This window comes from Marmota monax, unplaced genomic scaffold, assembly GCF_021218885.2.
Source record: "Marmota monax isolate L192 unplaced genomic scaffold, Marmota_monax_Labrador192_F-V1.1 WCK01_AAM20220418_F8-fsc00010, whole genome shotgun sequence".
NCBI classification, from domain to species: Eukaryota; Metazoa; Chordata; class Mammalia; order Rodentia; family Sciuridae; genus Marmota; species Marmota monax.
The window spans coordinates 17,780,798-17,805,263 of record NW_026692321.1 but is presented as its reverse complement, the minus strand read 5'-3'; the positions used below and the strand labels follow the sequence as shown (position 1 = coordinate 17,805,263).

The 24,466-nt window shown below is 50.8% G+C and overlaps 1 protein-coding gene across 18 annotated transcripts in view; it reads left to right on the top strand.

Moving 5' to 3' along the window:
- Dtnb (dystrobrevin beta) overlaps window positions 1-11,575 on the top strand; it is a 234,482-nt gene extending 222,907 nt beyond the window's left edge. For 4 of the 18 annotated variants that reach the window (XM_058578412.1, XM_046441404.2, XM_058578405.1 and 1 more), the window contains 5 exons: window positions 2,295-2,454; window positions 3,252-3,341; window positions 6,301-6,354; window positions 9,579-9,612; window positions 11,471-11,573. In XM_058578412.1, the coding sequence (XP_058434395.1) occupies window positions 2,295-2,454; window positions 3,252-3,341; window positions 6,301-6,354; window positions 9,579-9,583 (309 nt within the window). In that variant the 3' untranslated portion in view covers window positions 9,584-9,612; window positions 11,471-11,573. The other 14 variants (XM_058578406.1, XM_058578402.1, XM_058578404.1 and 11 more) reach the window with 8 other exon arrangements.
- Window positions 11,576-24,466: the final 12,891 nt, after the last annotated feature.

Below are 24,466 nucleotides of genomic sequence, written 5' to 3'. Positions count from 1 at the left end.
TTGTGCATGTGAGGCAAGCACTCTACCAACTGAGCTATATCCCCAGTCCCTGCTTTGACCATTTTTAAATTATACTATTTGTCTCTATTATTTAGTTGTAAGTGTTCTTTATATGTGATAGATAGAAGTCCATTATCAGATATATAATTTGCAAAACTTTTCTTCTCTTTTTGTGAATTGTCCTTTCATTTTCTTGATGATCCTTTGAAGCACAAAAGTAATGTTATGATGTTCAGTGTTGATAATTTTTTTTGTTTTGTTTTGTTTTGTGGCTGTGCTTTTACTGTCATATATAAAAAGTCATTGCCTAATCCACGTCATAAAGTTTTCACCCACGTTATCTTCTAAGTTTTAGTTTTAGCTCTTGCATCTCACATATAGGTTGTTGATCTATTTTGAGTTGACTTGTCCATATGGTACTTAATGATATTTTTTAAAGAATAAAATAGTTTTTTAATTATTAAAAGATCATAATTGTAACATTTTTATGAGGCACAGTGTGATATTTGGGTACATTTATACATTGTGTGTTGATCAACTCAGGATATCCATCATCAAAAACATTTTTCATTTCTTTGTAAAGATAACATTCAAAATCCTCTCTTCCTGCTATTTTGGCAAAAAAAAAAAAATAGATTTTTGAGCTGAGGATGAAGTGCAGTGATTATAACGCTTGCCTAGCATGCATGAGGCCCTGGTTTTAATCCTCAGCTCCACCAAAAAAGAAAATAGTTTTAGATTCTTGATAAACACCTCCCCCGGACCCACCACCCAGTGCTAGGGATTGAACCCAGCACTTCTTGCATGCTTGGCAAGTGCTCTACCACTTGCTGCCTGCCCAGCTCCTATCTATTTATTCTTTTACATATCATGGTTTTGGTATCATATCTAAGAAATCTTTGCCTTAACCCTAGGTCATAAGGTTTTTCTTATATTGTGTTTGAGAAATTTTGTACTTTTCACTCTTACAGATACTGTGTTCTGTTTTATTTTTTTTATCTGGCCTGAGGTAGGGTCTAAATTCATTTATTTATATCATGGGTAGATCTCAGAGTAAATTAAGTGATAAAAGCAACTTTCAAAGTGATATTTTCAGTACAATATCGTTCATAAAAATTTTAAATCATGAAGATATTGTGTATTCTTCATAGTTACATGTGTGCACATAGCTAAAAGTTTCACAGCAGAATTTCTGGTAATAGTCACCTCGGGGGGGAAAAATAGTCACCTCTGTAGGGATAAAAGGAAGGAACTAGGCTTGGAAAAAAAATGATAGTAAAAGGAGTCTTGAGATTTATCTGAACTATTTTTAGGTTGAAACAAATTTGACACAACATTAACAATTATTCATTTGTATTTCTCAAAATAAACACACACACACACACACACACAAATGATTCAAATTAAGAACGGTAGAGAATAAGCCATGGCTTCCGTTCGGTGCCCACTCTCTGCTGTGCTGGGAGGTGCCGTCCTGGGGCAGTCGGCCAGCCTCAGTGATCTGTGGTGATATGGGGCTTCTGAGCTGGACCCTCAGGACAGTGGTCTCTATTTGAACTCATTCTCACATTCAGCTTGTATTTTCCCAGTCCTGCTTCTACAGTCGACCTGCCACACCCAGTCTCCTGGCTCCCAAGGGCCCAGGCTCACTGAGCTGCTTTGAACGCGTCCTTTGCTCTTTTCATTTGTTTTACCCCATTGCTCCAAGCTCCCTCTAAAACTATGACACATAAAGCCCTCCTGCTTAACATGCATCTGTTCTCTCCATTATGTGTCCATTCTTTCAGACCTGGGGTGCGGGGTTGGGGCCCCTGGAGTCCAGGAGCTTATTCTGACTTCTGCCTCTGCCCAGCCGTGCAGCCTCACACTCTTTGCATCTTAAAGTTGATATAAACAGATGTCATTCTACCCATGAGTTGTTGGAGAATCCGGCGAGAACGAGTATGTGGATGTGTTTGCAAACAGGAGGATATCTGTGTGTTGTTTCTTCTGGTGTTTTCAACCCCTCCCAGATCCTTGACGCCGCCGCCCTGCCCAGCCTGTCCACCCGAAGGCTCCTGTCTCTCCCTGCTGGCCTTTCCCCCAACATTCTCAGTCCGTTCTTACTGCAATCTCCCTTTCTTCCCTGTTCCCTTTCCTTTCCCTCGTCTCCCTCGTCATGGAGGCAGTGTGACTCCATCCATTCAAATAGGATCATGCCCCAGCAGACTGTTGGCTGGCTCAGACTGAGTGCTTCCCCCTTCCTCAAAGAAGTTGGACCCTTGAGATGACATATTTTATCTCTGATCTCCCAGGCTCAGGCCACAGGATCGCCACATACATCGCCCACTCACGCAGGCAGCCGTCCCATGCCCATGCCTGTCCGTTCTGCATCTGCCGGGTCCACCCCCACCCATGGCCCACAGGACTCTCTGAGCGGGGTTGGGGGAGACGTGCAGGAGGCCTTCGCCCAAGGTGAGTTTCCAGGCCCAAGTGTAATGGGGAGCTGAAGGGGTTGGGAGCATGTATAAGATTCCTGCTGAAATTTTCCAGTTACTTTCCTTTTGTGCTCTTGCTGTCTTAGCTGTAGATATCAGATTGACAGTATAAATAAATCAGGTGCATACTGGCCCCTTCTTAGGAGTTGAGCCAGTCTTCTGCGGGAGCCCTGTCTGCCTTCAGGTGTGTGCAGAACAGGCCCCTTGGGTTCTGTGTTCTTGTTCTGGGTTGAGAAGGTACTTCGCTCTCCGGGCTGTGCCTTCTTCAGAGGAATTAGATGGAATAATCCAGTCATACAGTTGTCCCAGAAGGTCCTTAGGACTAGCAAACATGGGAAGTGTGGTTCTCTAAAGGGAACCTGGTTAACGGCACAGTGAGCATGGAATTGCCACAACCATCTGAGGATCCAGGGACCCACAGTTTCAAGTGGTTGGGAAGGAAGTCTTGAGAGAGCTGGGGCTAGGCGTTGGGAGGGGGGTGTTGTGGAGTAGAGCCGCCTCTGAGGCTGAGCACCTCGATGGGAACCTGACTTTTCTCACTGTATGGTGTCTAAAGCATGGACTTGACCAGATCCTGACTTCCAGGTAGAGAGGACAGAGAGTGGGAACAGCGGACTCCCGACGCACCTGGGAGGAAGTGGAGCGGCTGTGGCCCCATCTCCCCTTAGCTATTCTGCACCTGTGTCCTAGGGCCTGCAGACTCAGGCATCTGCTTGGCTCCCTCTTCTCCATGCCCACCACCCTGGCATTGCCATCTGCTCTGACTCTCCTCAGGTTCGAGGAGAAACCTCCGCAATGACCTGCTGGTGGCTGCTGACTCCATCACCAACACCATGTCATCCCTGGTGAAGGAGCTCCATTCAGGTGAAACCCAGAGCTCCCACCACTCCTACCCTCTGCCCCCCACACTGCCTCGCCACAGAAGGTCACCACTCGCACCCCCCTGGTTTCACCACTTGGTTTTGCCTTCTAGGACCGTGCAGAATCTTCACCCAGTGCACCTCCCTCCCACACGTGGTCACAGCGGGACAGTCACACGTTTAGGTTTATCCTAAGATACCTGGTGAAGCAAGGGTAGTTCTCAATTTAAAGAAATTCAGCTCTTAGTGCAGCCAGCCCCCCACCCCACCCCACCCCACTGCTCTCCTACGTGCACCTTTGTCCACAGCAGCTCTTTCCCTAGGCCCTGTCGCCAGCTCCTCCTGAACCTGTCCTGATGTCGGCAGCCAAGGCAGCCACTAGCGCTGGGCCCTCCAGCTGCCTTTCTGCTCTCTTACTTGATTTTGAAACCCTTTCCTCTCCTTTCGTCCGTGACCAGGCTGTGATTTCACCTGAAGTTCGAGACCTGCTGCTTCCTCTGCTCCTCATGTTTGGTCTTTTCTGACTTCTTTCTCCGTCTCTCCATCACCCGGCCACTGAGGTGACTTTCCAGAGACCTCTGCCTCATGGCTTTCCCCCTTACATAAAACCCAGGAAAGAAAGAGAAAATAAAAGGCTTCTCACATGTCATCATACCTCCAAGTGTCCCCTCGACTCCATCAGTGACATAGCCGCCCGACACTTGTGAATTTTCCAGCGGTGGGATCCCTATGTGTCATGTTAAGCAAGTGGGCTCCCTTCCTGAGGGCTGGGGGTCCCTCATGACGAGGGCCTTCCTCTGTCCCTTTTCATCTAACATAGTGCTTGTAAGTACCTAGCAGTAATTTAGCAGTGTTATTAAATAAAAATAGGAAGGAGTTCCTCCATGGACTATTCAGACCCTGTAGGGGAGGCAAGCCCAGGGTGTTTCCCAGGCCTTGGCAAGGGAACTTTATGGTGCCCCTGTCCCCATCTAGTCCTGTTTCTCATGCCTAGTGAAACAAAACCCCCTGCACACACACACACGCATAAGCAGGGGAGGTGGTGGCCTTCAGAGATGACTTCACAGCTGATTAGAAGATCCCTTCCTGAATATAGTTCCTACAGTGGCCAGAAATCCCACTTACAGAGGGAATTTCAGCCATGAAGATGAACTATACTTGTTCCTTTGGGCTTCTTGTTAAGATTTATGCAAAATAAGTTGCTCTTGCGCTCATCCACGAGGATGAGAGTGCGATTAACTGAGGGTAATTGGACATCAGTAAACATAAAGCACCCAGAGACCAAATAGTGTCACAGAGATGAGGTGTTTACAGGGATAGTTATTCATCTCTTATAATAGCAAAGGATGATTACAACATGATTATGCAGTGTCATTTGGAAGGTACCTCAGAGATCATATAGTTCAGTACCCTAATTTTAGAAATGTGGTGAGTGATTATCAAAAGAGTGATTTGCTGCCAGGCACGGTGGCACAAGCCTATAATCCCAGTGACTCGCCAGGCAGGAGGATCACTAGTTCCAGGTCAGCCTGGGAAACCCAAGGAGACCCTGTGTCAGAATAAAATAAAAAAGGCTGGGGATATAGCTCAGTGCTAGAGCACTCTTGGTTTCAATCCCTATTACTGCAAAAAAGAAAAAGAGAAGTGATTTGCCTAAAGTCATGGAGCTTGAAGGGACAAAGCTGGTCCAAGAACTCAGGTCTGTAGAATATGAAGCCAGTGTTCTTGCCCCACCAAAAGGCAGGCATCAAACTCAGGGTTCCCCCAGTACCCATTTTTCTCCCCAGCACTTAAGCCTGTAGATATGGACTAAATTCATGTGGCACAGTGTGTCCCTTAAAAATGCAGAAGTAAACTCCCTTTACATGCAAAGGTGACAGTTTCTCAATGAATGAAGAGGCTTGCCCAGCACCATCACATTTTTAACCTCTCCTTGATCTTGATTTCACAGGGGTTTATTAGGATCAGAGTAGATATTCAGATTATCTTTTTCACATATTGTATACAGTGCACATGTAGAACAGATATCCATAGCTTGTCCTCCTCATCTTTTAAGAATAGTTTCATAAATAGTGGAATGCTAGAATTCAAAGGGGTCTGAGAGGATATTTAATCCAACTTCTGCCCAATATAAAAGTCCTCTATTTGCAGGTTCCCAGTGAACTTTTTCATGACCAACTCTAGTCACTGGAGAGTTCTTATTGGGGAACCAGAATATGCCTTTCTATAGCTGATTTGCGCTTGTTCCCTCTCTAATGGTACCCAGAATCAGTTCAGTCCCTCCTTTGCAGGTCACCTCCCACGTGTCTGGTGGCAGATAACGTGGCTTCTTCCTTGCTTTCTCTTCTCTAAACAACTCTACCCCTTCCCTCACCTACCTGAATATAACATGATCTTCACTTTACTGTCCTGTGGTTCAGTTTTCCAAAGCCCCAATTCAAGTGAACACCCAGGGCTGAGCACACTGCTCCATATCATAGGGGGACTGTCCCTACAAAGCATAGGGGATCTGTGACTGTTCTACAGGGGGCCCCTGGGAGAGCAACATTAGGTGGCATTAGCTTTGTTCCACAGGGTCAGTTTACACTGTGAAGTCATTTTAAGTTTGCTGTTAGCTAAAACTTCTAGTTGTTCATTGATTTTGTTTTATAGAAGCCCATGTTAACCTAGGTGTTCCTCCACTATGCACTTACATTGTCGCTTTCTTAAACCTGAACCCGAATGCGAGATATTAGTTGCATCTCTGGCAGATGTTATCACCTTAGGAAAAACAGGCACTCCCCATCTCCCACCCTGGTCACCAAAGAAGCCAGCAGCAGGGTGGGTGACATCAGACTTGGAGGTCTACACTGTGAGCCTTTAGCCAGAGTTCTTCCCAAGACTCCTAAGTTACTCTGCTCACCTGCCTTCCATGCTTGTGCTGTGCGGAAGGGTCACTGGCCTCCTTGGACTTGTTTTCACAGCAGAGGAAGGTGCAGAGGAAGAGGAAGAGAAGATGCAGAATGGGAAAGACAGAGGTAACGGCAGCTCTACAGGAGCCCTGGCTTAACAGGGCACCTGAGATGTAGCACTGATGAACATCAGCGTCTCCCCTCTGTTTCTGCCCTCCTTTCCCAAAGCCTCCAGCCCCACAGTTCCTCTTACTGCTTCCCACCTGACAGTCAGGCTTTACCTACAGGTAGTCAAGTGAGCTGACTGACAGAGCTTCATGGTTTCCTGCTACTGTGGTAGATGGGTGGGATACAGGAAATAGATTCAGCAATACAGAGAGCATGATCCCTTGCCCTGAGGAGTTGGTAATCAGGTTAGTAAAGCAAGACTAAGATATGGAGACTAAATAGGAGACCAAACAAGCAACAGAAAGTTCATCACAAAACTTGAATATACAATAAGCATTTCTGGAAAGGAAGAGATCATTGTAGGCTGGAATAGCGAAAAGTTTTCGGGCTTATTGGAAAAAATAGAAACCAGGAACACACAGTGTCAGCAAAGGACAGTAATGCCTTCCTAATTTTGTTATCCATAAAACTTATTTGATAACTTGTTATCTGGGAAAAGAGCTGTGCTAAATGATTTTCATATATAATCTCATTTAATCCTTAACATGTGAAATATATATATAATAACAGCCCCATTTTAGTAGTGAGGAAATAGGCTCTGGAGATTTTGTTCACATAGCCATGGAATGGCAGCACTGGGCTTGAATTGGGTCCTTCTAACTCCAAACTTACTCTTCATCCTTCAATGTTATGCTAATCAGAAAACAAAATTCTCTTGCAACATATGAGAGTTACCTTTTATTTATGTCCTATAGTAACCTGTCTATTGCTGGATTCCTCCAAAACACAAGCCCCCTGAAGCACAGACTTTGTTGGTATTGTTTTCCCTGTGCCTAGAACAGCACCTGGCACTTAGCAGGATGTCAGTAAATGATCAGTCTGTAGCAGTAAATAGGATGTAATAGAGAGGACCTGGTCAGGGGAGAGAACAAAAGTGGTCAGCCACCCTTAGGAGACCAAGAGAGTGGGGAAGGGAAGATGAGAAAGGGCCAGCACTGACTCCCAGGTGCCTACTAGGTGCTGCGCCCATTATAACTTTGCCTTCTCACCCGGCTTCACAGCTTCACAAGGAAGAATTCTAGACAAGGTTCAGAGGGGTGCAATAACTGGACAGGTAGAGGGTGGCAGAGCTGGATTTATCCCAGGAATCTCCACCTCCAACCTCCAGGCTTTCACCTGAGCAGAACAGGTATTGAAGTGGGGAAGTTGCAGGAAGGGCAAGCAGCAGTGAAGGAGCCATAGTAAGGAAGCCATGGCTGGAGGGCAGCTCCTGGACAGTGGGTTGGGAGCATGCGCCCACGGGGGTGAGCGTGATTAGAGAAGAGGTCTTGGGAGACTCAGAGCAAGGAATTTGCCACTGAAGAAACTGAAATTGCCATGGGAGCAACTGGGAGAAGAGGGGAAATAGAGTACAGGTGCTGAAACCATCCAGGAGCCAGGGCAGGCCTGGGAGCAAGGGATGTTAGCAGGATGAGTTGGTGCCAATGGCATGGGGCCGCACGGTGGTCAGCAGGATAGCCGCGGTTCAGACGTCCCGATGAGACCTACATCCAATGCTAAGAGGAACCAGGCAGGAGAGAAGGGGAGCTACAGAGGGAAATTCCCACTCCCGATCCCAGACACACACACTCCAATCAAATCCCAGCATTCCTCTGGAATGTTCTTGGCTGAAGGCAATAACAGCTGTGGCCTTGGCCTGCCTTCCCATGTGCCCTCCCTGCCCCAGGAACTTTGTTCAGGTCTCTCCCTAGCTTTCCTCCAATTCCCTAAAGTAAACCCAGAGCTATGCCCCAGCCACTGAGGCCTTGCGCTGACTGTGACCCTAGCCCAGAGTTCTGGTTCAGGCCTGAATGTGGGCCACATCTCCCATAGGAATTGGGGACAGCGTCATGATCCCGGACTTCCTGACTCAGGGACTTTCTGTCTTTGCACCTGACTTACCCTGTCAACACCTCTCTTTCTTTGCCTCTTGTTCACAGTCTCTCCTCTTTTGATGCTCATACTAGAGTTTCTGTACGTCTGTGAGCTCTTCTCGTGAGAATGCCTGCGTTTCTATTTCTGTGGTTTTTACATGTCATCCCTGACAGCAAGAGTGTTGGGGTGAAAGATGGGTAGAGTTTTTTGAAATGTTTGATTCTTAATCTTGCATTGGCCCTAGGCTATGTCCCTGTAGCTACAAGTAGCTTTTCTGTGGGTTTATCTGGGTGGACCTCCCATTCGCTGCCATGATTAAGACCTGGGGTTTTACTGTAGGCTGACAGCACCAACTGTAGTCACCTGGCTATTAAAGGTCAGTAAGTACCCACCATAAAGGGAAGAGGGAGAATTATTTCCTTTCTTTGGGTTGAAATCATACTGATAATCTTAAGTTCAATTTGGTCAGCACCCTATGAGGCATACAAATGGGCACCTGTGAAGAATTCAGACCAAGCCAGACTTCCAGCCACATCGACCCCTAGCTTATGTTTCTGCCTGGCTCTCTGGTGACGCTCTGGAGAATGCTTCTGCTCTGCTGGGGTGCCCTTCCTATTGTGGGTCCCCTCACTCTGTATAACCAAGACTACATAGATGAGGCATAGACTGACATCGCTTCTCCCCTATTATGTCAGTAGCCTACTTCATCTCAGCCACTCCAGAGCCTCATTTTATGCTCCTGTGTCCTTCAGAATCCCCTCTCCTGGAACTGCCTTCCCAGGGTTGGTGGCTATCAATCCAATTTGCACACCAAAGGAACCCTGGTGAATGTCTTGACAGCAGTGGCCCTCTATGAGGTTAGACACAGGCCCTTCCCAGTAGGAGCAGGAGCGTGATTGGACAATCTAACACAGAGGCAAGAGGGAAATACTGCCCTGATCAAAGGTGTTAATTTCCACCTTGCTCACTTCCAGAACTAGATGGGCTTTGCCTCGCAGTGTAACTGCCCCTAGATTTAAGGTGGCCTCCATATTACTGTTTTCCTTCTGTGAAACATTTGTCCTCACTCGGTCTTGTGTCAGATGTGGTTGCTGACTCTAGATGGTCAGTCTCCCCATTATCAGGCCCTGGTCAGGAAAAGGTAACATGGGAGAGGCAATCCAGAAGCCCCTGGGAAGGATGGATCAGGAAAGCCCCCTGGGGAGGATCCAGGGGCTGAGAAGAGCCTGGGTGTGACCTTGGTGTTGTTTCTGCCCATGCTGCCCCAGGTTAGCCAAGGAGCCAGACACAGAGGACGCTCAGGTGAGTAGGGAGCCTGCAGCCAGCGCAGCCTCCACCTTCCCGCAGCCCCTCCCCCTCCTTGTTTAGCAGCTTCATTTCCTCTTTCTTCAGTTGTGGGTCCCAAGCCAAAGCAATCTTAACAAGCCAAGCTACAATCAGGATTTTCTTGAAAGAGCCCAGGTGTACCTTTCCCTCTTCCCCCAGCCCTGCCAGTGAGCCCACTTTGCCCTGTTTTGCTCAGGTCATGATTTCCGTGTGGCCTGGCCCCCAGACAGGTCTGGTGTTACCAATGCTGCTGGCTGAAGCAGGCACTTTCCTGGGCTGCCTCCAGTGCTCCTGTTTCCCACAGATACCACACGACAGCCAGAGCACCCCTGGGATCCTATCACCCTGCACTATCCCCTGGCATAGCCCTGACCCCAGGCACATGTTGGAGCCATGCAGATCACACTGACTACAGAGCAGACCAACCGGCTTCCCATGCAGCCTGGCCAAGCAGTACCTTCCCACTTCCCCAAAAGAACAAATGAATCAAAGTACACCCACTGCCTTAAGGAATGAGTCTCCTATTTTTCCATCTTGAGACCACAACTCACTGTGGTCCCAACTCCAAGATATTGCTGCTTCTGGGTTTGTTCTCTAAAAGGAGGGGAAGAGCCATCCAGGAGGCTTATGAAGGTCAGTGACAACCTCAGCAACCTAGTGAGACCCTGACTCAAATAATAAGAAGGGCTGGGGATGTAGTCAGTGGTAGAGCACCCCTGGTTCAATCCCCAGAACTACACCACCACACCACCCCACCCAAAAAAAGGCAGGGGGATCGAAACGAAGGCCAGCCAGCAGTTCAGGAGAAGAATCCATTCAAGTGGAGCAGCCATGAAACTGCTGTCTACTGTTGAGCTCTTTTCTGCCCTCTCTTCCCCTCCCCCCCCCTTTTTTTTTTAATTAGACATCATCTTCAGTTACATATCTCCAGGGCAAAAAAGCCAGGGCCTCAGTCCCAGGATCCAGAAGTTTTCCTTAGACCTTTCCAAGTAGTATCACCCTGGAACTGCCTCCAGGCCAGACCCAACCTCTCCCTCCCACCCAGACCAGGTCCCCAGGGGCTGCGTTCCCCACACACACCTTCCTGCAGTTTCAGCCTGCGTGGGTCAGCCCGTGCATGCTGCAGATGCCAGTCCCCAAGCATCTGGTGTTCTCTCGTGCCCTGGAAATGCAGCTACAGGGTCTTGGAGAGCAGAGCAGCTTCTCCCTGAACTTGCCATGCACATGCAGGTGAGGCCCTTCCAAAACAAGCCCGGGCACCACAGTTCCCTGGGGAAGTCAGGAACTGACTAGCCTGCAGGAGCCTGCCAGAGCCCTTCTCCCTGGGGCAGAGGAACTGGAGTAGAAGGGACGTGTGCTCTCGTCGCCTGGCCTACCCCCTCTTGATACAGAAGAGGAAACCAAGGCCTACACCAAGGAGCTCAGTGCCACTGTCCTCTTTGACCCACATCAGGAGTTTTGAAAAACCGATGTAGAGATGAAAAGGCTACCAGTTCTGCTCTCTACTGGACAGAGGCTAAGCCTTCCCTCCTGTCTTCCTCAGTATTACTAGATGCTTTGGCATCCTCTCTACTTTGCTCAGCCACAATTCTTCCCAAAAATCAACCGCACTCCAAACCTGTCATTGCGAACCTAGTTCTTCCATGGAAACGTTGCCTGACTCTGTGACATAAGCAATGATTGCAGAAGACACTAGGCCCCATTAGAGAATCCACTTCACCCCTAGAGCCCCACAGCCCCTCCCTGCAAATGAGCTTGTTCAGAGCAGCTGTTAGCAGTGTTTGCCCCAGGCCAAAGTGGTGCGGGTGACTAATGGTAAGTCTGTCTTGCACAGGCACAGAGGACGTGGCAAGCTGGCACCAACACTACCAAGGCACGGTCTTCCCCCAGAGGCATATTCCTATCCATCTTTCTGCTGCACACCTGGACCCAGCTTGCAGGCTGTCAGACTTCACTCCACCGCCAGGGAGAGGGGAGCCAAACCGGTGGGAAGTGGGGAGGGCCTGCCTGGAGCAAAGCCGCAGCTGGTGGGCCTTCCCCTGCGCAGCCCTGCATGTACTAGCATCTTCATTACTCCCCTCCGGGCATGGTCTCATCTCTGCATCAGGAGGTTGAAAAGAGAAAAGAAAAGCTCTAAGCCCTTGTGTGTGTGTGTGACCTGATGGATCTGGCGTCTGGCCAACACGTGGTACGCGCCCTAGAGTGGAGGCACAAGTTTCCTCCTTACCTTTGACCTTTAAAAACCAACAGGTTCTCTTCCGTCTATGCAAAAGAAAGCTGCAGGCCTTGCTCAGCGCTGTAGACGTTCACACCCTGGCCGCAATGGTAGTGCTAAAAATAGCCGTCTTCCTTTCTTGCACTGCTAAGGCTTCCGCCCCGCCAAGGAGATGCTGCGGCTCTGCAGCCAGGAGGCGGGGCGGAGAGTCCAGCGCGGGGGGCGGCCGCCAGGGGGCGCGCTGCCAGAGGCGCAGCCTGTCCCTGGGGCTCCAGGCGGCTCAGGGACACATGATCAAGTCCAATTCCCGGTGATTTTCATTTATATTTTTCTGCTCCCTGGGCTCCAGGATGTTATTTTTAGTAGAGGAGTTGCTATAAATATTTATAAAGGGCAGTGACTGGAATGGAGCGAGAGGCCCCACCACTGGCTGCCCCCACCACCACCTCTGCAGACCCCTGCCCTGGCTTTGAGGTATGTGCAGAGCCACTGGGCTGGACTTGTGACCACACATGGATAGAGTCCCAAGAGCACCGCGTAAAGGACCCGTTGGGATAGAACAAAGGGTGGATGTTAACTCCCAGCCTCTCACCTGTCTCTGCCTCAGTTATTCCCATTTCTAACAGAGGTCAAGGCTGGAGATGTGGAAGTGGGGTGCCTTGCTGGGCCCAGGTTCTTGATGTCCTACTACTAGGTATGAGGGGCATGGGTGCTGCAGCCATCTGGGGGCAAAGAGGAAAAGGAGTTGGGAGATGGCTCCTGCTCATCTGTGAAAAAGACACCATTCCTCCAAGCCCCAGTAGGAAGCTCTGCCTCTCCCACACTGGGTGGGCAAGCCAAACTGAGGGCCTGAGGAGCCGGCAGGGGCTTGGGTAAAGAAAAGGTTTCCACACTTTCAGGAAAAAGGGGAAAGGCATCCTAACTTGCCTGGAAGGCCACAGAGGGGAAGGGTGAACACAAACATATGGAAAGTTCTGGGGACACTCAGTGCCCACCAGTGTGAGGTTATGCATGAAGATATGACAGTCTCTGAGAGGACACTCTTGAGGGACTGCTTCCCCCCTATGATCCTGACATCTCACACTATATACCTTTTCCCTGAGAACAGGGTTGAGTCCCATCTCCTGACTCCTCATGTGAGCTGCTTCCTTCTTCCAGAGCAGAAAGAGTTAAAGGAACACTCAGACTCAAAACACTAGTGTCTCCAGAGCAGCTGAGTGCTCAGGCCAGCTGAGGTGTGTGTGGTGCATAGGCAGCATCCCCTGGGCCCCTCAGGGCCAATGACCAGTCTGCAGGTTCTCTTGCTCTCTTCCTGTCTCTGGGAAGGAGCAGTGTTTGCCTGTAGGAGAAGCCCAGATCTCCTAAGCACTTACTGCTGACCAGCCCTGGAGGGTAATGCTGGGGTCGAGGATACCCTGATGCCAGTATTTTGGACATTGAACATGCCATTGTTGTATAAATTCTCTGTCACAGTTGATTTCTTTTAGTTAGAATATCCACTATTGTCTAATGCCCCTGAGGTGCCTCATGGCTTCTTGGCATATGCTTTCAGGCCAAGATCCACATTGAAGCTGGTTTCCTTTCCTCGGCCCTGACTCTGAACACAGGTGGTCATTCTGATGTAGCAGCACTTTTCTTCTTAATTGCTCCATGGCCATTTAGGAGCCCAATTTAACCCAGGTTGATAATCTTTTGAGAGGCATTTACTGTCAGCATCTCCATGAACCCTGGGGGAGTCAGGCTGTCCTGCAGCACTGGGGGTTGGTGCTGTTTTGTGACTGTGAAGACCCTGGAGAGGAACCAGATGGATCCTGGGCCTTGAGAAAGCACGACCCCCTGGCAAACCCTGGACCATAAGTCCCAGCCATCCTGAGCTATTTATTGTCACACCTCATCTGCTGATTATGCTTTATCCAATGGCAGACTCTCTTCTCCCACACCGATTAATTCCTGTTCCTGGTGCCCACAGTTTCAGAAAGGTGAAGTTGCCATGGCAATCTGACTTCAGCTGCACCTCCTGGAAGACAAGGGCTCGCGAAGAGTCACTCTTCATGTCTGGCTTATGGTCTCTGCACTCTAAGGGGTCAGAAGCTTGGTAGGTGGCCTGCCTGACTTGGGAAGACACTGTGGCTACAAACCACATAGCCCTGGACAAGGTCTCTGTGTGGATCAGAAATGAAATAAGTTTTTCTACCTGGAGCTCTTAGGCAATGTGCTAAAACTTGAGCATGCATCAGAATCCCCTGGGGGGGCTGAAACAAAGACAGTTTGGTCATGCCTCCAGAATTTCTGATTCTGTAGCTCTGGGCTGAAACCAAAGAATTTTCAGTTCTAACAAGTTACCAAGTGATGTTGTGTTGTTGATCTAAAAGACCACAGTGGGAGGACCACTGCACGACATTTTTAGGAAGACAAAATAAATAAATAAAAAGATCACATTTGTGCAGAAGACATCGCCAGTCAAGCAGAAGGCCAGGGTCAGTTGTCTATTCTAGAAGAAGAAAAAAGAGTAAGTCCCATTTCTTGACTTAGGGCCCTGGGGGAATGTGTTCTGGTCCTGGTGGCCCTCAGACTCTCTTATTGGTCTCCAATAATCAATAATACCTTCTCAGACATGAAAGAGGATGGGGGCAGCATGAAGGCAAAGCCTTTAAGTTGCAGAGAATGCCATCGCAGATGTCCAGGGACAGGCAGGTCATTTGTGAGTCTGCAGTCTCAGCATGGGGCATGTTAATGGATGCCTGGCATAGGAGGGATAACAGAGAGGGTGTGTAGGTGCCTAACCCTCACAATTAGAGCTTCTACTCCACAGTGCTTTCCCCAGAATAAAATACTATTTTTCACACTGAAAAACATTTGGACTCCATCTCCCCTGGTCATGAGCTGAGAGAGAATGATTTCTAGAGAAGCTAAGCTATATGCTACAAATCCGCCCACTTAGGAATAGTAGCAGGCCCGGGGATCTGATGCCTTTTCTGCATACTAAGCCAAGCCTGGGAAAGCAAGTCTTTGCGGGTGGTGGGCTTGGAGTGTCCCCTGCATGGGCATATCTGCAAACAGGGAGTTTACTGGCGCCATCTCTCTTCCACCTACTCCAAGGGGACAGCCAACCAGGGTAGGACTGAGGCATACAAGGAGTGGGTACCAGCTCTAGAAAGCAGAATTAGTTTACCAGTTTGAAAGTTTGGATGGATGATGGGTTCTTTCATTTTGAAATTCAGGGAGCCAAGACTTGCCAGGGTCCTGGAGCCTTTGAAGAGGCCAACACCAGATAGCTGTCTTCATAGTGAATGAGGCCTGTCACTACTAAAAGAGGAAGCAGGGCTGGCATCTGCCCACGAGGATACTAATGAGCACAAACTGTGCTCAGTGCAAAGCCTTTCCTCAAGTCTTCAGGCCTCACCGAGTCCAGGGTATTAGAGATTAAGGTTGAAGCCCTGTCTGAACGTGTAACTGAGACAAGGGGTGAACTTGGAGGAGCTGGGACTGCGCCCTGACCTCAGACTCAGGACAGTAGGTGCAAAGTGAGGCCACTTAAAGGAGGAGATGGACACCGTCACTACTAAGTCTGTTCCAGTCACTTACAAGTGTTGGTCTTTGGGCTTATGAAAGGAAGGCAGCTTGGGCAGAGTGAGGCCCTGAGAGTTTAAGAGTCATGGCTAACAGAGACTCCATGGCCCCCGGAGCCTCTGCTTGCTGCTCACTAGTAATTCATAGTAATTACCATTCATAACCAATGATAGCCTGAATCTGCTTCAGCGCAACCAGAGTCCTTAACTAGGTAACAGAAAACCTGCCCGAAAGCAAGCTGGCCTTCCAGCTGTTGCCAAGCTCTCAGAGCTTGTGGGCCTATGGGGATGGCAGGGCAGTTAAGGCCCACCCAGTTTGGGTGAGGCCCATCGTGGGCCCGAATGCACACACACACACACACACAGGTGAGGCCCCTAAGGCCCTCTGGCTTGGGCAGTGTAGGCAGCAGTTGCAGTTTTGCCTGAGGCGAGCAAAGCTTTAGACCCAGGACCTGACCCTTGGAATTGAACAGAGTATCTAGCCCGACGGGCTCGTGAATCACTGTCCCCACCACCATGGCCTGGTCCCAAGACCTTAGTCTCTTGCCCTCCCCTCCAAAAAAGGCATCCTGCATACCAGGCACCCACCCCCTAACAGAGAGCACATCCTGTCTGGGTCCTGGGTCTGCAGCCTCCGCACCCAGACCTGGTGTGCTCCCCACCCCCCAGAGTAGGCCCTACAGCTGTCCCTTCTCCACAAAACCTGGCAACAATTAGTTGTGAAGTCGGAGAGCTGCGCCTAGGGGACAAGCGGCCTCCGTGGCCCCTGGCCTTGCTAAGTGTTGCCTCCTCAGGGCTCGGTGCCGGGTTGGTCTCCTAAAAGAAAAAACGCTCTGGATCTGCTGAGGAGGAGGCCATGCACCAAGGGAGGAGGAGGAGGGGGGCTCTGGGCCCAGGAGCAGGAGCCGCCGGTGTTGGCTGGGAGGGAGCTGGTGGGACGCCTGCCCTCCTCTGGTCCCTCTTTTCCCGCTGGTCTCTGCTTGGTGTTTGTCCTATTTTTCTCATTGCCTGGGCAACCATCCTAGTTTCACCCTTCACCACCCAGCCCACCCTGGGAGCCCAGAGTCCGGCTCTGAGGAAGGGAACAGCAGGGTGAAAGGAGGGGCACGGGCAAAACAGGGAGCAGGACGGAGAGAAGGCAAAGGGATGAGCTGAAGACGAGAGGAAGGGTTCCGCCGGCCTGCACTGTACCCGGGAGGACCCGCGAGGGGAGCCCGGCCGGGAGGCAGGGTCGGGCGCATTCCCTCATGCTGCACCCTGGGCTCGGCACAATTAATTCCTTTGTCCTGTTGCTGCCACAGCTCATTAGCTCTGGGTTTTACCCTAATTATATCCCCACTTGCTTTCCACCAGGGGCTTCATTATCTAGGCCTGGGTACCCCTCCTCGGACTCCCAGGGCAGGCCTGCCCCCCACGCCTCCTCCCCCCCACGCCTCCTCCCCCCGAAGGCTCTTATCTGCCCGGCCCCTCCCTCCTCGCCACACCCACCCTCGCTCCAGCCGCCCGCCCTCAGCTGCACCCTCAGGGGGCTGACGGGATTTCCTGCAGGTCGCGTCGTTCAAGGAGGCCGCTTATCTTGCTGCCTTCAGCCATTGCGGGAGAGTGGGGAGAATCAGATTGGGGTCACTGAGAGGCCTCTGGAGCCAAGCTTTGCAGGATAAGCTAAGGTGGAGCTGCGAGGGGCCTTGTTTAACGTTCCTATTTACCGAAGCCCCCACCCTAACCTGCCCATGGCCCCGCCTGGCTCCTCGCTGGCCTTTTCCTCTTCACATTTTATGATGCAGCTTGGATCTTTATTCCCCTGCTTGTCCTGTGGAGGGGTGATAGCTCCCTGGGACAAGGTCACTCTAGCCACATTGTGCACACACACTCCCATCAGAAAAGGCTTTCCCTCCCTGCACACCTGGGCACACCCTGGACAGGAACTCACACCCAGTGGGGACCTGGGGGGACTTAGAGGCTCAGAAACTACCACCAGTACCAAGGCCCCAAGCCAGAGAGCACTGTCCAGTCTCAGCAACTCAGAAAACCCCTTCTCAGAATTTAAAAATAAAAAGGGTTGGGCATGTAGCTCAATAGTAAAGCACCCCTGGATTCAATCTCCCAGTGCCAAAGCAAAAAAAGAGAGAGAGAGAGAGAGACTCACACACAGTTGTCCTGTGAGATGTGTGTGCCTCGGGTTTGCTGAGTATTGCTAGCTGACCAGAACAAGAGGGCTTCTTCAAAGGCTTTTGCTGCAACGGGAAGGAAATGAGCATATGCTAAGTGCCTGCTGTGTGCCAGGTGTCATTTAATGTCATCTGCTTCACAAAGCTAGATGTAGGCTTATCAATTCCCAGGGGAACAAGACTCTGAGAGATAGGTGCCTTCCCTAAGATGACACAGTTGCACCTGTCTGCTTGACTGTGATGTTCCCATGTCTCACAACCCCCAACTGCTAATGTAGTCGAATTTCAGCAAAATTTCAAGGAAAAAGAATATTCCAATTTGGGGGAAGAGCAGGGAGACGGCTTAGGTAAAGAGTGCAGTGTGCAGCCAGTTTGTTTAGTGGAGCCTGGTTTTCCATCTTGAAGGCCACAATGGTGGAGGAACACCACTGATGTACTTCTTAAATCTTAACCAAGATAATGTCTCTAATTCCCAGCACCACCTCTACCTTCGGGCCTACCCTTCTCCTGTGCAACCCAACCTGTACATGTCAGCCAATTGACTTTATTTTGACTTTGTTTTTCCCAAAATATGGGTTCTAGGAAACCAAATGCTATGAGAAGGTAGAAATGATAGCCCCAGAGGACCCAGGTGGCACTTACATATGCCAGCAGTGTTTCGACCTCGCCTGAGTCCCCTATGACCAGATTAGGCAACTGAAATGAGGGACTCAGGAAGTGGTTTGAATCCAGACGGGCTGTCACCACAGGTGTCTGACCCACTGGGAAATACTGCCTTATCTTAGTGCATTTTCAGTTGCTGTAACAGAATACCTAGACTGGGTAATTCATAAAGGAAAGATTTATCCCATGGTCCTGAAGGCTGGAAGTCCAAGATCAGACAGCCACATCTAGCAAGGGCCTCCTGCTGCTTCCTAACATGGGGGCAGAGCAGAAGGGCCAGGAGTATGTGCAAACACTCACTGGGGCAGCCCTGCTGTCTGCCAGCCTGCTCCTGCTGCACCTAATCCAGCCCTATGAGAGCGGCATTAATCCCTCTTAGCAGTCTAATCACCTTAAAGATCCCACCATCTCTCAACATGTTACACTGGGGACCACATTTCAACGTGAGTTTCCATATTTAAACCACAGTGCGTCTCCATGGCCAGTAGACATTGATTGAGCAGGATTTCTGGGCCTGGCACTGTCCTTAGTTCTTTCTGCATATTAATTCCCTTCAGTAGGAAGGGGGAAGGTGGGGAGGTTGTCAGCCTCCCACTCAGCAAGGTGGTCTTTCACCAGGCCTACTGTGCCTCAGGAAGCCACTCACAGGGACCGATGCTAACGTCCAGGGTCCTCAACTGCTTGGGGCTCCTTACCCTCTGAGGGATCTCTCAGCCCTAATCAAGGCTTCACACTTGCTGGCTCTACCAACACCCCACCCCACACCTGTGAGGGGAGAATAGGAATGTAATCATTAGCCCCAGAGAGGCTGTGACATTTCCCCAGCCTCTCCAGGGTTAGGACAAGCGGAGTCCTAGGATGTGAGAGGGTGAAGGAACCATCTGGACAGCTCAGGGAGCTGACTCCAAGGCAGTCGGAGGGGCCAAGGCCACCAGGGAGGGGCAGAGGAGCTCCTTCAGGCTTCCTGTTGCCAACGTGCATCTAGGGAACCGGTCCTGCTACTTGGGATCACCCTGAACCTTCACAGGTTCAGGAGAAAATCCCAGATGGCACACTGTATCCTGGCCTCCAGCTAAATGAGCATTTGCCCACTCCCCTCCACTCCCGGCATCCTCATTAACTGATAGTGGTGCTGCTTCTACTTACCTGACTTTCCCCATACCTGACTGTGACGTTCGTGTCACATGCCCCCCATACACGTGGCATTCAACTTCCCAGAAGTGTGCCATCCAGTAACTTATCTGGACTAATCTGGCCAAACAGAGGGGAACCTCTGCAAAGTTGGTGGGGTAAGCAGGCACTTGCACTGAAATGAGAGTGTTCTTGGCCTCCACACCAAGAGCACTAGATCCTGGACCCCAGTGAGCAGTGGCTGCCACGCCCTCTGGGGTCTGCAGCGGGGTGTGGGTGTAAAAGGCAATCATGCAAGTGATGCTTGCGAATTACCAAGCACAGGGCACAGAAAAGTGCCAAGGGAGGAAGAATCCAAGTGGAAGCAAATAAAATTGTAGCAAAATACGAAATAGCAGAAACCATGCTGTCCAGTTATATGAACTCACCCACAGCTCTGCCAAGGCTGCTGTTAGACAGTTCCAGTGAGTTCTTTTCCTGTTTCCTGCTCTTCTTGCATGGTCTTAAATATGCCTTGTCAGCTCCTTTAGTATCTTTATTTAAAATATATATATATATATATATATATATACCAAAGGAACTATTTTTGAAGGAAAACCTTCCTCCCGGGATACAACTTCGCCTCGCTGGCTCTTGCCTTTGAAGCTGTGCTGTCACTCGCAAGCCCACACGACTCTGAGGTCCCTTTCAGTCTGGAGGCCTGTGGTGATGTCAGTGTGCCTCAGCTGTTTTCAATTAAGCCCCTCCAGCTGAAGCTGAGTAAATGGCTTTAACAAGTTGATTTTCCAAGGGTCAGTCTTATTTTGAACCAATATGTCAAAACAAAATCAACTCAACCACAGCACACGCAAAGCAAATAAATACATCCCTTTGTGGATTTACCTTAAAAATGACAAAGGCAAAGCAAGGCGCAGAGGGCTGCTCAGGATGCAGCCCACAGTCTCACTGGGGGAGAAGGACAGGGCTCTATTTCAACTCTCCAAACCAGAGCCAGGCCTTGGAGGGCTTAAAACTGGGCTCTTTCCTGTGGCAATGTGGGCCCAGGATTGGGGTGGCCTAATGCAAAGGCATTACTTCGCCTGCTCCTCATCCTGGCCACCGTGGACACCAGGCTGGGAAGGGTGTCTAGCCACAAAAGAAGTTGGTGGCAAAGGCTGGGAAGAGTAGAGCTGAAATCTCACGGGGTTGGGGGTATGCAGGTGACCCCATGCACTGGCTTCTGTCCTACGTCATTTGCCAGCTTTGCCCTCTGGGGAGGGAGTGCCTAGGGTCCGCCACCCTGGGAGCTGGGCTGTGAGCAGGCTAGGGAAGCGGGTGCTGCTTGCTTCCTGGATTGTCCATTGGAGTGTGGTCCAAAGTCTTAACTTGTTGGCCTCAAAGGGGTTTTATAAACAATTTAATGGGTTGTAAATGGTGAGACAGCAGAAAATTTCACAGCAAGATCCAGCCCTACAGGATCCCTGGAAAAGTTAGCTCGGTTGCTCCCACAGTTCCCACAGGTCAGCTGGGAACCCTCTGCAGTCCCTCAGATGCCCACCTGCCTTGCTGCCTGCCGCCCTGTGTTCCAGGGCTGCCTCCCTGTGGCCCTCACTGCATCTTTCAAGGCCACACCTGAGAAAACCCCTGGCCTTTCCCAGGCAGCCGCCCTCGGGCTCTGAGGAGAACTCAGCTGAGACAACCAAACTTCTTGAGGAACCTCCACACCCTCACTGTTCTGCACCCACCCCCCTTACTGTGCTGCTTCTGCATGCGACCAGGAGAGCCTCGATGCTGAGTCAGAGCTCCTCTGGTCCCCGTCAGCTGCTCCCGGCACCTGCTCACTGGATCCTTCTGCTGCCATCACTCAAGCCGGGGGAACTCCAGTGGCAAAAGCCCCACACCCCAATCTACATGCGGACCGTGCTACTTTGCTTAATGTAAAATTTGCATAGGTAAATGCCGAAGGATGGTGTTCCTGGAAGATGTGTCCTTGGGCTACCCCATAGTGACAGCAGGCTTCGTAATGACTGTCCAGGGTGACCCTGTGTTCAAAGCAAGAAAGGAGAGGTGGTTTTAGAGAAGCGGGCAATCGAGGAAGAGCATGGGGTAAAGACACCCTTCTGCATGGTCACAGTTGTGAGTTTAGCCTGTACATAGCCCCGCCTGTCACTCATGTCACTGAGCACTCCCTCACGTAGGACTTGGGCCCTGGAGTTGTTTTTTGGGTTTTGGTTCTGGATGGAATGAAGGACCTCGAGTGTGGTAGGCCTGTGTCCTACCATTGAGCTTCATCCCCACTGAGCTAGGCCCTGGTGTTCCTCTCGCTCCCTGAGCCTCCTGCAAGCTCCCCAGGGCAGGGGTAGTGACAGTCTTCAGGTGTCCTCACAACATGGAATACTATGTTCTCTAAGCTCCCTGGGGACTAAAATGAGTGCTTATAAGCAAAATCGTTCATTAAATATAGATACACATAGAGTAGATTAAATTTCTGTCAACACTTGTGAAAGCTACCATAGTGTCTGAACAAAGTTTACAGATAATAATAGTATTTCACTGCTTTTTTAAAAGAGAAGAATCCACTTGCCAACACCTGGTTTCCTGAGTGACACCCCACTCACTCTGCCCAGTGCTGAGGCACTGGAGCTGTACACCCCGAGCAAGGAGCCATCACCTCAGGCTGCGTGAGGCCCTGGCTGGGTGGGCGGGAGGTGGGCCAATCACCGTGGTCCCCAGAAGAAATTTTACATTCTGTGGCTGTGACCATGGAGGATCTTCTCACTTGGGAACACCCCAAAGAGCTATACCTGTGCCCAGATGTGCCCACGGAGTGAAACATGGAGGAAGGAACTGGAAGGTCGTGTTGGACAATCCTGAGTGAGCCAATGCCAGGGGGTGCGCTGGCCTGGAAATGAGACGCAGAACCTAATGACCATGTGGACTAGTCCAAGCTGCTTTCCAGTGCGGCTAATGGTGTGTGGTTTAGAATGGTGCAGAGGGATGCCCATCTGCAGGAGGAGCTCCAAGAGGCTGAGGAGGCAAAAGATCACATGATATCCACACCGGAGCCAGTGCCTGAGCCCAGGGCCTATGACTATCTGGTGTCCCCAACACACCCCTCTCCAGCTGCCTAGAAAGATAGGGTCCTGGCAGCGTGCCCTGGGCCTGGGCTTGTGGGCTCCGGGCCCTGCTCAGTCCTCTCGGTTCCAGCCTCTTGCTTGTCCCTCTGTCTGCTCCTGCCCTCCTCCTCACCTGCCCTGGGATGTGACCTGTCCAACTCCTGGGGGTATTTACTCTTGTGTGACCCTGCTCCAGCTTTGGTCCCCAAGTCATCCACCTCAGGCCACCTTGAGCCTGGCCAATCTTTGCCACCTCACGCCTCAGTTTATCCTTTTGGACCTTCTCTGCTCCTCTTCCTGTGACCCTGCAGCTGCAGGGCCCCTGCTAAGACTGCCCTCTCTGCCTCACCAGGATGGCTGTGCCTCTGCCTCTGCTCTCTCAGAGGCCGGCGGCCTCCTTGCCGGGAGCCGGGGACTTCCCTGAGCTTCCTACCCAGCTGTGGGTTTCAGTGGACCAGCTTGGGCTCTGGGGACAGTTGGGCCTGCCTTTAAATCCTGACACTGCTGCTCCTCTCAAGAGTGTGACCTCAGACAGGGCACAGCCTTCCTCTCTGCAGCTATAAAACAAAGCTCATTCCACTCTAGACAGTTGTTAGGCACCAGGCTGGGCACACAGCAAATGCTCAGCTCTGTCCCTGCTACTCCCGTTCCTTCCTCTGACACTCGTGTCTGCCTCCCCCTCCAGCTTGCAGTTCAGGTCAGGCCACGCCAAGCCACACTGGCCAGGCCTCATGACTCAAAGGCCACGCTGCACTGATGTCATGCAGGCTCCTGGTGCTGCTGGGGACTGAGCCCCGGGCCCAGTCCCAAGTGGCTCAGTCACCCCAGTGGGGTCTCCTCAGACTGGGGAGGGTGCTCAGGCTCGGGGCACCACTTCATCTCCCCTACAGACACGGAAGGACCACCTTCAGGGGACGGAGAGGCCCAGAGCCCTGAGCCACACTTCTGCCCCAGATGGCGGAAAAAACACCCCTGGGGCTGTCCAGGAGTACCAGGTTAGGGCCAGGATGGGGCCCAGGAGGGCCACCTTCCAGAACTCAGCCCCATCACCACGTACACATGTAGCTCTCCCTGGCCTGGCTGCTCCTCACTGGGGGTTGGGGTCTACTATTTCCAGACTCTGAAGCACAAGGTCCTATCCCAATCTTTTTCCAGGACAAATGGGCTAGTTTGCCCCAAATTAAGGACAGCCCTGTCTTTGCCAGGGATCATGTGCTCTGTGCACCCTACACTAGACTGAGGGAGCCTTCACTGCAGACCAGGAAGCATCTGCTTCATTCAGTCATTCAAGAGTATTTCCTTGAGCACCTACTATGTGCCGGCCATATTCTAGGCCCTAGGAAAACAGCAAAGAATAATGACAGGCGTCCGCCCTCAGGAAGCTTTCGTTCCCATACAAGAGATAGACAATAAGCAGTTGTGTAAAGCTAGGAGGTGGGAAGGGCTCTGGGGAAAAGCATGTGGAAGTTTGAGAGTTGAGTCATGGGCCTGGAGTGGGGGACAGTGGAGGGGTACCAGTGTGTGAGCTCTCGTTGGTCATGGTCTCTGCCCCTCCTCTGTAGTAACTGGCAACTTTTTTAGGTGAGCAAAGAGAAACACACAATTTTACTTGGCAGCAAATTCCTCTGGTAGGTCTCCAATCCAGGACAGTGTATGACTCTCTGGGTCTTGGTCCACCCCGGCCAGCCACCTGCACCAGATTCTCCAAGCGGCTAATCCACTCTCCGGCCAACACCATCCTGCCTCTCTCCTGCCCTCTGGACTCCACCATGTTCTGGATTCCAGGCCTTTGTTTCACCTGGAGTCTTTGGTAGTCTTGCCAGTCCTCCTTTGACAACCTTTTGGGTTTTCAGTCCCCAATCACATCCAGTCCCAAACATGGCTTTCTATCAGGAGGAAGAAAGGAATATTCTGGAAGTTACACAAGGTCCAATGCTTTTCTCTGTACTGACCAGACACAAGGCAAGTAGCCCCCCCCCCCAGCTGCCA